Source organism: Rhipicephalus sanguineus, chromosome 10 (genome assembly GCF_013339695.2).
Source record: "Rhipicephalus sanguineus isolate Rsan-2018 chromosome 10, BIME_Rsan_1.4, whole genome shotgun sequence".
NCBI classification, from domain to species: domain Eukaryota; kingdom Metazoa; phylum Arthropoda; class Arachnida; order Ixodida; family Ixodidae; genus Rhipicephalus; species Rhipicephalus sanguineus.
Window position 1 is genome coordinate 22,912,763 of NC_051185.1, and position 14,002 is coordinate 22,926,764.

Here is a 14,002-nt window from a genome sequence, read left to right on the forward strand (position 1 = left end):
GCGCGTCTTTTAAAGTAGTCTTAAGTGTATACAATTTGGAGTCTGATTTCCCAGGGCCACTGACCCGAATGCTGCTGAAGCTAAAATCGCGCTTGTGTGCTTTAGTTTGTCCGCAATCTTCTTAGTGTTTGCGGATTATCGGCTAACTTCGTGTATAAACTTGGTGATGCACTGATGAGCTTCATTATCAACCCTTTGAAGTGAGGCGACGGCAAATAGACGCCTGGCCTGTTTTCTTTCTTTTTTTTTCTTCATTCGTGAGCTTTTTTGAGCTGTCTGGTTAGTGGCGCCGCCTAGCGGTGCAGAGTTCAACCGGAAGAACACAGCTTTTTTTCTGCAGTAAGCAAGTGCATATGCTACTTGACTGCTGGTGTAAATATTCAACAGTGGCTTGAATATCAACGCGTTGACCTATTATAAACCTTCTTTTTGATAACAGTACTCGTGGTACTTGGGTTGACAAAGTGTCACAGGAAGTCGCCACCAGCCCGGGTCGTACCCAGGATTTTACTTCAGGCAGGGAAGAAGGAAGAGTCCCCCCTCCCCCACTCACTCCGGGCCACGATATGTATGTGAGCATGTGTGATTGTGTGTACATAAAAGGAGAGGGGATTGAAATCCCCCCTCCTCATGTCCTACTGACAATGCTAATGATGGCGGCGTCCTACTTCACCGCGTTGTCAAATTCTGTAATGTCGTCAATCAGACCCAATGAGAGACGCCGCAGCAGCCTTGTGGTCCAATCAGATATGACAGAATGGCGAATCCGACAGCATGGCGGTATTCGACGATGCCCAAATGGCACCCGGCTATCACAGGAATTCTGGAAGCGTTAAAACCCTTAAAATGGACACTAAAGTGAAACAATAAATTAGTTTAGACTGATAAATGATACTCTGTAAAACTCTAGCGTCGTTAGTTTCACCATTATAGGTTTACTAATAGATGAGAAAATACGTGTCACAAGTCTCACTTTCAAATTTGCCGCCGAAATCTCCGGTAGTGACGTCACAGATTTTTAAATGTCTTTTTGGTATTTTGGCAACGTTGGCTGAATGAAATTTCGTGAAACTTGGTACGTCAAGTCTCTGGCTTTGTCAGCACACGATACATATGTACTTCATTTTTACCGATTGGGAACTACGTAGACCCCAGCAGACGCCACAAAATCTATGACGTCACGACGACTGGTGCGGGAACTTGGGAACTTCAAGGTGGGCGTCGCCACCCACATTTTCTTTTTGCGACTCTTCTCGCTTGCCAAGCGTCTTCTCCCGGCAAGCGTGGTGATCTTGGTATCTGAAAAAGTAATTTACTTATACGAGAAAAATTGTTATTATCTGCAGTGTCCCTCTAAGTTGTGTGCGTTTGAATTTATAAATTTATACCGCGATAGCGCGTCAAGTACTCTTAAAGGAGTACCGACACCAACTTTCGAATGCGAATTTACTCTGCCATACAAATCTCCTGTATACAGAGACGGGTCTGAGGAAGTGTGAAGTTCAGTAAACGCTGAGGAGATATTTTATTTTGACATTAAAGTCCATTTTCGCATGGCGCACCTACTGATATCAACACTAGCGTGACGTCAAGCTACACTGTGATTTCTGGTGACTTTGAGTACCAGTATGGCTTGTCGTGATGACGTTAGGCACCAAAGCATCCGAAGTGGCCGCTTGTGCATCACCGAAGACGTTCAAAATCGCCGCTTGTGAGTCACCAACGGAGCCACTGAGCGGCCGTGGAAACGTCACGATATCTTGCGTGGGCACGTGACGAGAAGCTCATAAGGTGTTGTGACGTCAGGGTACAGTAGGAACCGAAACTAGCTTTTAAAAAGGTGCTGTGATTACTTGTTCGGGATGCACTCAGGCTTACCAGTACATTTTATAGGCTTTTGAGGGCTTGGCTTTTCATTTGACGCAAAAAAAAACAACTGAAAATGTTCATGTCAGTACCCAGGTCCGTAGCCGGGGGGGGGGGGGGTCTAGGGCGCCCCCTTCCCTCAAAATTTTGATGGAGAGGGATGTTTTGCCGAAAATAAATCTTTGGAAATCGGTGTTTTTCTCAAATAGTGAAGGTTTTCAGCAGTTGCCCCCACTGCTGTGGCTACGGGCCTGTCAGTACCCCTTCAAACCCACGGGCAAGGACCTCGCGTTCTCCTGCACGTCTTGGTATACTCTGCGTATAAGCCTTGTGCAATCAGCGGGCACTTCCGCGCACTCGCTAAGTGCCTGGCTTTCTGCCCCATCGAGGCGCGTCCTTTAAGTACGCTCGTTTGCTTTTGTTTCCTCGTCGCTAACGAGCCTGTTGCCGCCACTTGAGCCTCCGTTGCTTTGCCACTCGCGACGAAAGGCAGCTGGCGTATAACGTGCTAACGTCGTGGCCGCTCGCACGTCTCTCGACACTTGGACGCTGCGAGGTGTACACGCGAAGTTCTGGCGCTGCGGTCGTTTCGGTACCATAGGAATGAACACAGGCGTGTGCGCAGAGGGGGGAGGGGGGTGTTGGCAAGGCGGTGGCTGTCTCCCCTGATCGTCTAAAGGGGGGCGCCGGGATGGGAAAGGGGGGGGGGGGGCGTAGCAGCAGTGAAGGCAAACTAACCAGATACAATGAAATACATTGAATTTTGTGACACCATACCCTTATTCAGGATTTGGTGCGGAATCTTACAAAATGTCCCGTTATCTTATTTTCCTCTTTCGATAGTGAAGCTATGACGTCGAAATTTATGGCATGACACGGTATGGTATGGTATGGTATGGTATGGTATGGTATGGTATGGTATGGTATGGTATGGTATGGTATGGTATGAAGAACCTTACTGGGTCCTTAAGATCACATTAGGTTGACGCGGGCCGCTCCCCCGTTGAGAGTGTCAGGCCAAGCCCGTCAGCCACATCTTGGGCCTTCCCTAGATTCCGTAATGTTTCGAATAGTGATTCACTGTGCAGCATTTGCTGCCACCAAACCTCTTCCTTGTCACTGTCTGTGAAGACCGCGGGGCACTGCCGAAGCATGGGGTGAAGAGTAATCACGTCATTACATTTACTACTACTGGTTCCAATTTCTCTCTCCGGATATATCCAGTTAATCAAATCTGGACTTGGGCATGTCCTCGTCTGCAGCAAGCGTAGTGTGACACCTTGTGGTCTGCTAAGCTTACTGTAGGCATTGTAGTGCTGAAAGAATGATTTATCACTATACGTTAACAAACCACCACGGTGGTCTAGTGGTTATGGTCCTCTACTGCTGGCCCGAAGGTCGCGGGATCGAATCCCGGCTACGGCGGCCGCATTTTCGATGGAGGCGAAAGTGATTGAGGTTCGTGCACTTTGATTTAGGTGCACGTTAAACAACCCCAGGTGGTCGAAATTACCGGAGCCCTTCATTACGGCGTCCCTCATAATCATATCGCGGTTTTGGGACGTTAAACCCCAACAATTATTATAATGAAATAGATTGAATTTTGTAATGTCACATTGCCATGCTATTATTTAGGTCTTGGTGCAGAATCTTCGAAAATGTCCTTCTGATCTTCGGTTCCTCTTTCGATAACGAAGCTATGACGTCGAAATGAACGACAATACAGTTGTGAAGGAATTTATCATCATCATCGTCAGCCTGACTGCGCCCACTGCAAGGCAAAGGCCTCTCCCGTGTTCCGCCAATCAAACCGGTCCTGTGCTAGCTGCTGCCACGTTATACCAGCAAACTTCTTAATCTCGTCTACCCACCTAGCTTTCTATCTCCCCCTCGCGCGTTTTCAGGGCCCTAGACTGGCAAGAACTAGGGATACGAGTTAAGGGAGAGTACCTTAGTAACGTGCTGATGGCATTGCATTGATGAGTAACTCAGGGGACCAATTGCTCCTCATGTTTACTGAATTGGACAAGGAAAGCGCAACGGTAGGTCTGACAAATTAATATGCAGAAAACTAAAGCAATGTGCAGCAGACTCGGAAGAGAACAGCGCTTTGCGATAGGGAGCGAGGCACTGGACAAGAGGGCAAGAAGCTACGACGCGTCATGACCATGAGCGGCTTTTTTGTTTTTTTGTTTTTTAATGCGCGGCTTATATCAGTGTGATCGCGAGCGAGCGTCGCGGCATCCTACAACGGCGGCGGTAAGTATGCAGCTCACGATGCTCAAATCAGCCAATGGCCGTGGACTTTGTGTTTATGGCGCGGTTATTTGGGTTTCGGGAAGGGGCGTAGCCATGAGAGGGGGGGGGGGGGGTCAACCCCTCCGAAAATTCTCAATTTTGCTTGCGTATATATACAGGCTCACATAGAAACGCACGCACGAACATACATAAAGTATGGTTGAACCCCCCCCCCCCCGCCCCGAAAACAAATTTATGGCTACGCCCCTGGTTTCGGGCATCATTTGCTCGGCTGCTATGACCTGACGGCCCATCGGGCCCGTTGGTCGAGCTGGCCCAGGCCGCGGCTGACACCAGTGGGCTCCCGTAAGAGGAAGCCCACTTAGTGTTTGCACGGGGTGGCCCCTTAAGGACCGCTCCCCACCCTCCGTGTAAATATCTTCTGTACATAAATGTTTTTCAGTAAGCGTCGAGGGAAGAGGGAACGATATCTAGCTGGACTTTGAGAATTAATTGTACATTCCAGGCCGCGTGCTGCGCTATAATGTTTGGCTCACTTGTTCTCGGGAGCCTCGACTACCGATTGGCAGCGTTTTGTGACCATGCTGAAAAAGTGTTGCAGAGCCCCTTTAAGCGCCTGATTTGTGCCGCGCAGCCGCAGTAGCGCCACCGAGGACAGCGGATGCCACGGGATGCCAACCTCTGCCGGCAGCGCTGCTGACGGAGCGAGCGGCGGCGGCGGCGCAGCGAGCGGCGTCCGCATCGTGTCAGCGCTGGTGACGGCAGCCGCGCTGCTCGGCTGCACCCTGGCTGACGTGGACTTCGACGTCGCCGCTTCGTTCGAGGAAGACCGATCGCTGGTCGGCACGGTGCACAACCTGGCGCTGTTCAAGCCGCGGGCCAAGCACTGCATCAAGAACGTCATCAACTATCGGGAAGCCCCGCCGGACAGGAGAGGGCGCTTTCACATACTGCTGGGCCGTAAGCGCACTATCTGCCTGTCTGCTCGCGCTGCGTCGTGCTTTATTGTGGGCTGCAGAAATAAGCGACATTTTTATCGTCTCAAATTATAACAACGACAACTGACATTACCACTTTTGTTGCGATAACAATTCTGTGGACACTCGAAGCACATTCACGCCGTCGCCGTGATGTCCCATGTATAGTTCAAAGGCAAAGTGATTGAACCAGATGGTGCAGCCCTGCCCACCATGTGCGCACGCCCATCAGGTCATGTGATAAAATCAGTCTATATAAAACCCATCTGATAAAGCCGTCTATTTCTTAGACATAACCTAGACGTCTTAGATTTATCTGGCATAAACGTACCTGCATTTTGACCTTGAGCAACCCGCATAATTTATATGCCTTGTAAGGATAAACACTTTTTTTTTCTTTCCTTCTCTTTTTTTTCTTGGGCATGGGATTTCGCTGAGTAAGAAATGTGCAAAACGCCACGTTAGTTTTCAGTGCTAAAACATGAAAAGGACACATTATATAGGGTGTTCAGTGTATTTACAGTTTTAGACATATATTTTCCTGGGGTGTCCAGAACAGTGCTCTATCCGTTTTACGAGTGTTTTCTCAACTATACAGTTGCATTAATGAAAGTAAACGTTGTCTGTTGACTTCTGGTGTGTAGAATTCCAGCCTGGCATGCATCATCTCGCCTAACGTCACGTGCCGTCTGATCATTTTAATTCAGGCATGGTTGAGTACGTCGACCAGATTAACGAGAACAACTACAAGACAAAGATCAGGTTGCTGGCAAGGAGCGGCAGCATGCTCCACAACAAGTTCAGCGATGGTAAGTATGTTGCATATCCAAAACACCTTTGCTTTCCACAACGCTGGGCCACTTAATTGGGCTAGCGCCGCCAACGATACTAGCTGCTGATAATCTTTCAATGAACTCATTTAATTTCCGTTGATTATCTTCCTGACAGTTATTTGGCTCTAAGGAAACTTGTGCTCCCATATCATACGTATCCAACGTAACTCTTAACTTGAACCAGAATCGTGGATTTTTATTTTTAGAAGACTTCATTATCAATATTCGGAAAACAGGAAGTAAGTGCTCAACCGGAAGTGCTTGGAAGAAAACAAGAGTGTCACTCGTTTCTTGCGCCACTGAAAAATCTCACGGTGCCTTATGCATTCGCTTAAGACGACCCGAAGGCTAAAGCCATCTTGTTTTTCTTCCCAGCCGATTGTACAGCCTCCTGGATCGCAGGCAGTGCAAGCTTTCTGCACCTCCCCTGGAGGCTGGTTTTGCATTGACTCCGTGATCGGTCCACCTCTGACCAAGCGACGATGCCACGTGAGGGCGTCGTCATGTGACGCCACGTCGTGTGACCTCACAGTGACGTCATAGCGACGTCACAAAATTTGGCAATCTGTGACGTCATGATGACGTTACAGATCACCAAATGACACGATTACTTTTCTGCATCACTATTGTTGACTCCGACAGTCACTTTTCGCGCTTGATGAGGCATCTAAGGCTTTCGCCTTTACATTAATAGCGTATCTGCGGGAGAGGAAGCGGACGGGGGCGCAGCCACAAATATTTGGGGGGTCCACCATACTTTATGTATGTTCGTGCGTGCGTTTGTATGTGTGCGTGTATGTATACACACGCAAAACTGAAAAATTTCAAGGGGTTTGAAACCCCCTCCCGCGCCCCGGCTACGCCAGCGGCAACGGGGCCCACCATACGCATGCGAACCCCTTGTCCGTGATTGCGCGGCTCGTGGTAACGCGGAAACGTGCAGATCCTCACTCCAGCGCAGTGTCCATCCGTGGCCGAGGCGTCGTAAATCACGAGCGATACCGCCAGGCCGCACCGCGCATCGTCGGTTCACAGAATCGCGGCGCGCAAGTACCTCTCATCCTCCATACGCTACGTCTCTCTGCTTGCTGCATACCTCCGGGCGGACGCGCAGCTGTTGCTGCTGTTTATACTGACGCTCCCGCTATACGCACGCGCAGTTAGAATCGTGCCACCTCTGACCACGGCCTCTGCACTTGTATCCTATACTAAGGACACGAAGACAGCTTGTGGAGCCTAATCGGCTGCTAAGTCGCCCATTTGTATTATACCGGCGTCACACGGGCACTCTTGATCGTGATCAGCCCCGATGGGGATCAAGGGGATCGTGACCTCCCATCTCGATCTGGTTCCCATATCGCGTCTTGGCTGACGTCTGCGCCAAACTGGATCCGGATTAGCGGATTAGCTTGGACCGTGTAACAGCGATCATTCTTGATCGCGATCGAGAAATCCTGTCTGGATCAGCATAGATAGCGGTAAACCAGTGGTCTCAAGCTTACCTCAGCTAGCGGGCCGCAGTCACGAAATCTTTAGTCCCACAAGGACAGCATTGAAGATCGTGGAAAAAAAGGGGGAAGGGGAGAGGGGTCGGAGAGAGTTCGAATTGTCACCTGACGTTGCCATTTGAAAGAACACCTTTCCCACATTCAATATATTGGTTAATTCAAAAAGGGATTTGGCGTCAGGTTTCGAAAACACATCGATACTCATTTCCACGTTGATGAAAACGTGGACGCCGATTCTGAAATACGGTTTTTGTTCCACGGTGATACTTCAACTCATAGTGACCTCATGGAGTGCCTCAAGGAAAAAAATAAAATGCTTGAGAGCAGTCCCGCCTCTGTAGCTTACCCGAACAAAGCGCTATTAATTGCAATAGGCGAGAAAATAATGCGAGTACTATTTAGCAAAGCCACAAAACTTTATTCCGCGTGAAGCCGCGGGCCGCGTGTTTCAGATCCCTTAGTGCCCGTGTGTGCGTATACCGCAACCAGACACGCTGCGGGGTATAGGAACAGCGTATTTGGTAAAGCAGCGAACGCGTTATCCGATGGTTGTAGGTTCGATCCCTATATCTATGGCAAGTTGTTCTTTCGTGCACCTTAATTCGTTCCCAATTTACGTCGCAATGACGTCACTGCAGTTACAAACTACAATTGATGTCTCCCGTGTCTTCCTCGACTTCATTCTCTGTCGGCTTCATTAGATAGTATAGGGAGTTTTCGAATAGGGGCCCTAATCGTTTTGGGGCCCCAAAGAAATAGCGTCGAGGCCACTGCGCATGCGCGAGACCCAAACAGCGTTTGGGTTTTGCGTTGAAGACGCTATTTCTCAAATTTAACGGGAGCCCCAAAACCTGCCCCTAAAGCTTTTCCTCAAACAAACATGACGGCACCCATTGAAGCGACGGCTTTTGGCCAAGACTAGAGTGTCCTAGAATTGGGGGAGTGTCCAAAGCACCGCAGACCCTATTCGAAAACTCTTAGCTCCTGCTTGATCCAAAGCGAGCACACGCAAATGCTTTGGGGCCCCGAACTTATGGGGCCCCTATTCGAAAACTCCCTAGTGTGTCCAAATTACTACGGAGCTTCAGTCTGTCCGCATACTAAGCGTTTGCAGATTTCAGGGCTCGGCGAAACCAACCACTCGGAGAAGAACTTGGGGAGCAAAAGCATTGCGAGGGTAACATTTAATGGCCCGTTGCTTCCTCGATGCAAGGTGCTTCACTTAGTTTGTGGTGCAAGGTTAGGTAATGTTGCATGCTAAGGCCTTACACGCATTCGAAAAACCGTTTTAGGGACCCTTCAAAGATATATCGCAGTGCAACGGCAGAGCCACAAAGAGTGTACAGTCAACACATCCGTTTTACTCAGCAAGCAGCACACAATAGAATATTGTTAGAAAAACGGATAAACTATGCTAATAATAATATTTGTGGTTTAACGTACCAAAGGGCGCGCCGTAGTGAAGGGCTTCGAAAATTTCTACCATCTGGTGTTCTTTAACTCGCACTGACGTCGCTACTGTAGAAGGGCATCTAGCGTTTCGACTTCATCGAAGTGCGACTGCCGAGGCCGGGATCGAACCCGGGACCTTCGGGTCAGAGCCGAGCCCCGTAACCGCTGTACTACCGAGACGGAGCGAGATTAACTATGCTCTTTTATGTAGGCCCTGGTCGCCCTTGATATTGCGTAATCGGCCATAAGAAACAACAAATAGTGACCGCGCGCGCAGTAGGTCCCCGGAGGTTTCGCCTTCATGGCCAAAAGCCATCTGTACGTGGACGGCTTTTCTAGGAGCGATGAGCACTTAATGCGGGGAAACACGGTACCCGGCTTGTTTTCGTTTTACGGTGTCGGCTAATTGTTGCGACGTCTGCAGCGACGTAATAAAAACGACGACGGGAATATAAGGCGACATCGAGCGTAAACACAAACCGCGGCTTCGCCTTTTGCTAGCGGGCCTGAGCAGTGCAAGGCTTGATTTTCTTTATTTCTTTTTTTTTAATTTGTCATCGCGAGAAAGGTGGCGCGAATGATGACTTTCTGTCACGTTTCCTTTCGCATAAACAGTTGTATCGCCGGCCGCTAGGCGGAAATATGGTGCTTCCGCCGTTCCGCCACCATCATTGACGTAGCCCCCCCCCACCCCCCACCCCATCCGGAAATATTTCAGTTTTTCATGCGTGTAATAAATACGTTCTGAGGAATCCTGTAAACTGACAATCACACGTTGGTAGCATGAGGCACAAGAAAAGCCATGTGTACATATACACATATGCCCGCATACATACCAACTCAAGCACGAACATTCATAACTAGTGGTTGAACCCCCCCCCCCTCGAAAAAATATTGGATACCATAGTAATCGTAAGCTTTAGAGGTAGCGTATAGCTAGTATAACCGTAGTTGCAATGATTTATGTACGATAGGCATAAGCTGATCACAGGGCAGAGGGGCAAGGAGGCAGTCGCCCCTCCCCCCCCCCCCACCCCTAGTCATCTAAGGGGGGGCGCCAACATTGCGCCATCTTTACTCCATCGAACCTGTACCGCCATTGATTCAAAGTGCAGGTTTATGGACATGCTAATTTTTGACGACTTAGGCAGCCGATGATACTTGATGTTGCATTCCAAGAACTGTTTACTACCACCATCCACCCCAGGAAAGCCGGGGACCAAAGGTAGGCCGTTTGTAGAGGCATGTGATCGCATCATTCACATTATTGCATTCATACCGAGCTTGGTTTCGGACTCGCTCGATAGGAGAGGGGGAGGGTTGAAAGTTCGCCCCCCCCCCCCCCCTAAAAGAGACCACTGCGCACTGCTGTGCCTGTTTTGTAGCCTTCTCGGTACTGCCAACCATGCGTGCCCTTTTGGTTTGAAAATATGCTTCACCGCATAACGTTTTGGCATTGCGGCAAAGCTTTGATTTTAGCTACTGCATCCATTGCGAGGCTTCTCTTCAAACCCACCGGTCGTTGAAACGCAGCTGTAGAAACACGAGCTGCAAGACCGCGCGACAATTTCTCATACCGCCGCATAGTCAAAAGCTGTCACAGTTTTTCGTCTTGAGCCAGTCACCGAGGCTGCTGGCTCCGTACGAGCCAATCAGCGCGGCGAATTCAACAATTTGACTAAATTTGAGCTCTCAGTGCACCCCTGCAGAGACTTTCGCTTACGACAGACGAATGTATTTGAGATATTCATGCAAAAATTTTAGAGTTATTCAATGGAATCCGAGATTGCGCTGCTTTTAATTCCGATCTCGGAGGACGTACGTAATGAAACTTGACTGGTTCCTTACCTGGTTTCAGCGTTCACGCGGTGCGTCCAGGACCCGTGTTCACAGCCGCCGGAACCCGGCTGGTGCCTGCAGAACATGGTGATGTACTACTACGACCCGGACAGGAGATCGTGCAGCGAGTTCACCTACACCGGCTGCGGCCGCAACTTCAACAATTTCCTCACCAAGCACGAGTGCCGGAAGATATGCATCGAAGGCACGTGCTAACGCGGGTGCGGCGTGTGCCTCGTCGGACGCGTTTTAAATGCGAAGCATTTTTTTTGCGAACTTCTGCGACTTTGAGCGTATCTATCTATCTATCTATCTATCTATCTATCTATCTATCTATCTATCTATCTATCTATCTATCTATCTATCTATCTATCTATCTATCTATCTATCTATCTATCTATCTATCTATCTATCTATCTATCTATCTATCTATCTATCTATCTGCCTGCCTGCCTGCCTGCCTGCCTGCCTGCCTGCCTGCCTGCCTGCCTGCCTGACTGCCTGCCTGCCTGCCTGCCTGCCTGCCTGCTTGCCTGTCTGTCTGTCTGTCTGTCTGTCTGTCTGTCTGTCTGTCTGTCTGTCTGTCTGTCTGTCTGTCTGTCTGTCTGTCTGTCTGTGCATAGCTGCCTACGACTCTGGGCTCTCGTGGCCATTTCGTTAACGGGATGGATACCAAAATTGGTATGACATGGCGACATCACTGCATGGAGAACATAAATGACATGTCATAGCATGAAAACCATGATATGCATGTCATGAATGGCATGATTTATGTGCAACGGTCTTGGTGGTCTTGCGGCCGTCTCGTCAACTTGATAGATACCAAAATCGATACGGCGGGACAAAAGTGTATTAAGAACATGAGCGAGAGGTCGTAATGTGCAAATCATGAATTACATGCCATGTACGGCACGATTTACATGACATGGTATTTTTTATTTGAACGAAGGAAGAGAAATAGATGAAGGGCTCGTTTTCTTTTTTACGTGCAACCTGGTGACGCCAAGGAAAGTGAAGGGGCATCATTTCTAGCCTTTAACTGTAACAAGGTAATTATGATATAAATCCAAAGAAAGTAAAGTGGACCAAAAGACAACTTGCCGCTGGTAGGGACCGAACCTACAACCTTCGGATAACCAATTGACGCCGTCATGGCTAACACTCCCGCGCCATCTAACACTCCTGCGTTTACATGCACAGCAGGCCCGTAGCCAGGGAGGACCGCCTCCCCCCCTCCCCCCCCAAATATTGGTGAAGTAGGTGTTTTTACCAAAAATAAATAATGAAAATGGGTGTTTTTCTCAAATAGTCAAGGTTTTCAGCAAGTGCCCCCCCCCCCCTCCCGAAAAAAATTCCTGACTACGGGCCTGATGCACAGAAATACACCCACTCCCCACCCCTTACCGGCCTTCTTAATCCTTTCGGGATTGTGGAAAAATTGGTTGTTTTTGGGTTGTCCAGGAAATATTTTTTTTTCGTGCCACAAGAAATGATTGATGCTAAAGTGTAGGGCAGGAAATGATAGAGGAAGAATTGGTCTTTCTAACTATTAATTTCAATAAACAAATTTATTCTGAATATTACCAAAAAATAATCAAACAAATGATAATGCATCAAAAAATTCACAAAAACATCAAGGCTACTCTGCACAGGGTAAAAAATTGAAAAAAAAAAGCTCGGAATATACGTTTTGAACGCAAAGCCCTTTGAGAATATTAATGCAAATATAATATCCGTATGTACAACGGTTACGTACACAGATACAAAAATATAAGCACTAGTACCTATCATGCTCGTGTTCTTTTTCACGCGGTGAAAAAGAACACGAAGAAGCCTTCGCGCGGCGCTCCGGAGCGCTAGGTCAAGGTCCACTCCCCCCCCCCCCCCGCGCCGTCTACGCTGAGAGAACTTCACTCATTCTGCAGCTGGCGCTAAATGCTCCCGCCCGAACCAAGTTGGCATCTTGCAGATAAGAGGTGTGACCTTTAGTATGCACCGGACACGTTTTCGTCGAGGCGCGGCAGCGATAAAACGGCCCGAGGAGAGGACGAAACTTACCGGCGGATACCTGCTGATGTTCCGGGGTGGTTTGACTCACTTTCCCCGTTCGCACTGAAGTTATGACGAATAGAAGTCATCTTCCGTGTCTGTGTTGCGACCATCATCCAGTGATTCCCGCTCAGATTAATCGGAATCCGTAGAACTTCGCCGTTTCCGTGGAGCGCTCGCGAGCGACGTCGACGCCATAACCGAAACCACGAGCGCCCATCTCCCCGACTGCGAAGGAGCTTTGAAATCCCCCTCCCCCCCCCTTCCCCGCGGCGGCAAAAAGAAACTCAAACGCGAAACTCATAAAATACTAGCTGTTTTACCGCTTAAATGGCGTTAGCTGTCCAGAAGCGCTCAGAGAGCGCCAAAATTTGAAGTCATCGATAACATACCAGCTATGGATGGGAATAGGCGCGGTCACGAAAGTGTTAAAGGGCCTCTAAATCACTCGGAGTTCAAATGGTTCAAAGACGAGAGTGGTTTTCTTCTCGCCTTGAGTACCCTTCCTAAAGGCGATATCTCCTTCTCGCCACTTATTTCTTCATAAAACATTCGGACAATGTCAGCACCAAGCGTAGAGCCTATCAGTATTTCGCGCTTTTCAACTACACGCAAGCTATCTCCGCTTGCACAGTGAAGACTTACAAAACGAAGCGAAGCCACTTGATCGAGCGCGATAGTCACGCGATACAAGGCAGAACGGGTGTGCGACTGCGTGGCAACGCGGAGTAGAAGGCAATTCACAACTGATATCTCTCGTGTATGGACCAATGGAGAGCTTATTTCCTCGTGACGTCACATATGCACAGCCTGCAGGAGTCAGGAACTGTGCCGGAAAGGCGGTAAACGTCTGTAGAAAATAGCAGGCTCGTTCTTTGCAACTTCAGAGGTTGTTTAAGGGGCCCATTTAAGGAATGCTACTATACTGTGTAAAACCGTGATCCTCCAGCTCTATCTGGTACCGTTGACGTGATCGCGACAGTCATAGTCGGTATTGATCGTGTTATGAAACGGTGTTGATCTGAGCGCGTGTGTGCGCAGCTGATGAACTTACAGTCCTTACCGTTTCTGTTTCATTACAGGCCGAACGTGACGAGGACCTTGAACACGCCGGTGGACAGCAACGAGGACTTTTAACAGTTATACGCTCACAAACACAGCACGTAGGCCGGTCGGCATGTGGGACGCTTTTTTGCGGAAATTAAAGGAGAAGTCCAAG

At 48.9% G+C, this 14,002-nt stretch overlaps 1 protein-coding gene across 1 annotated transcript in view; it reads left to right on the forward strand.

Annotated features, from left to right (window-relative positions):
- The window catches only part of LOC119407245 (BPTI/Kunitz domain-containing protein 3), a 45,406-nt gene extending 31,404 nt beyond the window's left edge, over nucleotides 1-14,002 (forward strand). The window contains exons 2-5 of the mRNA XM_037674123.2: nucleotides 4,760-5,085; nucleotides 5,810-5,911; nucleotides 10,754-10,939; nucleotides 13,866-14,002. Of these exons, the coding sequence (XP_037530051.1) occupies nucleotides 4,797-5,085; nucleotides 5,810-5,911; nucleotides 10,754-10,939; nucleotides 13,866-13,876 (588 nt within the window). The 5' untranslated portion in view covers nucleotides 4,760-4,796 and the 3' untranslated portion in view covers nucleotides 13,877-14,002. The remainder of the gene's footprint in view (nucleotides 1-4,759; nucleotides 5,086-5,809; nucleotides 5,912-10,753; nucleotides 10,940-13,865) is intronic.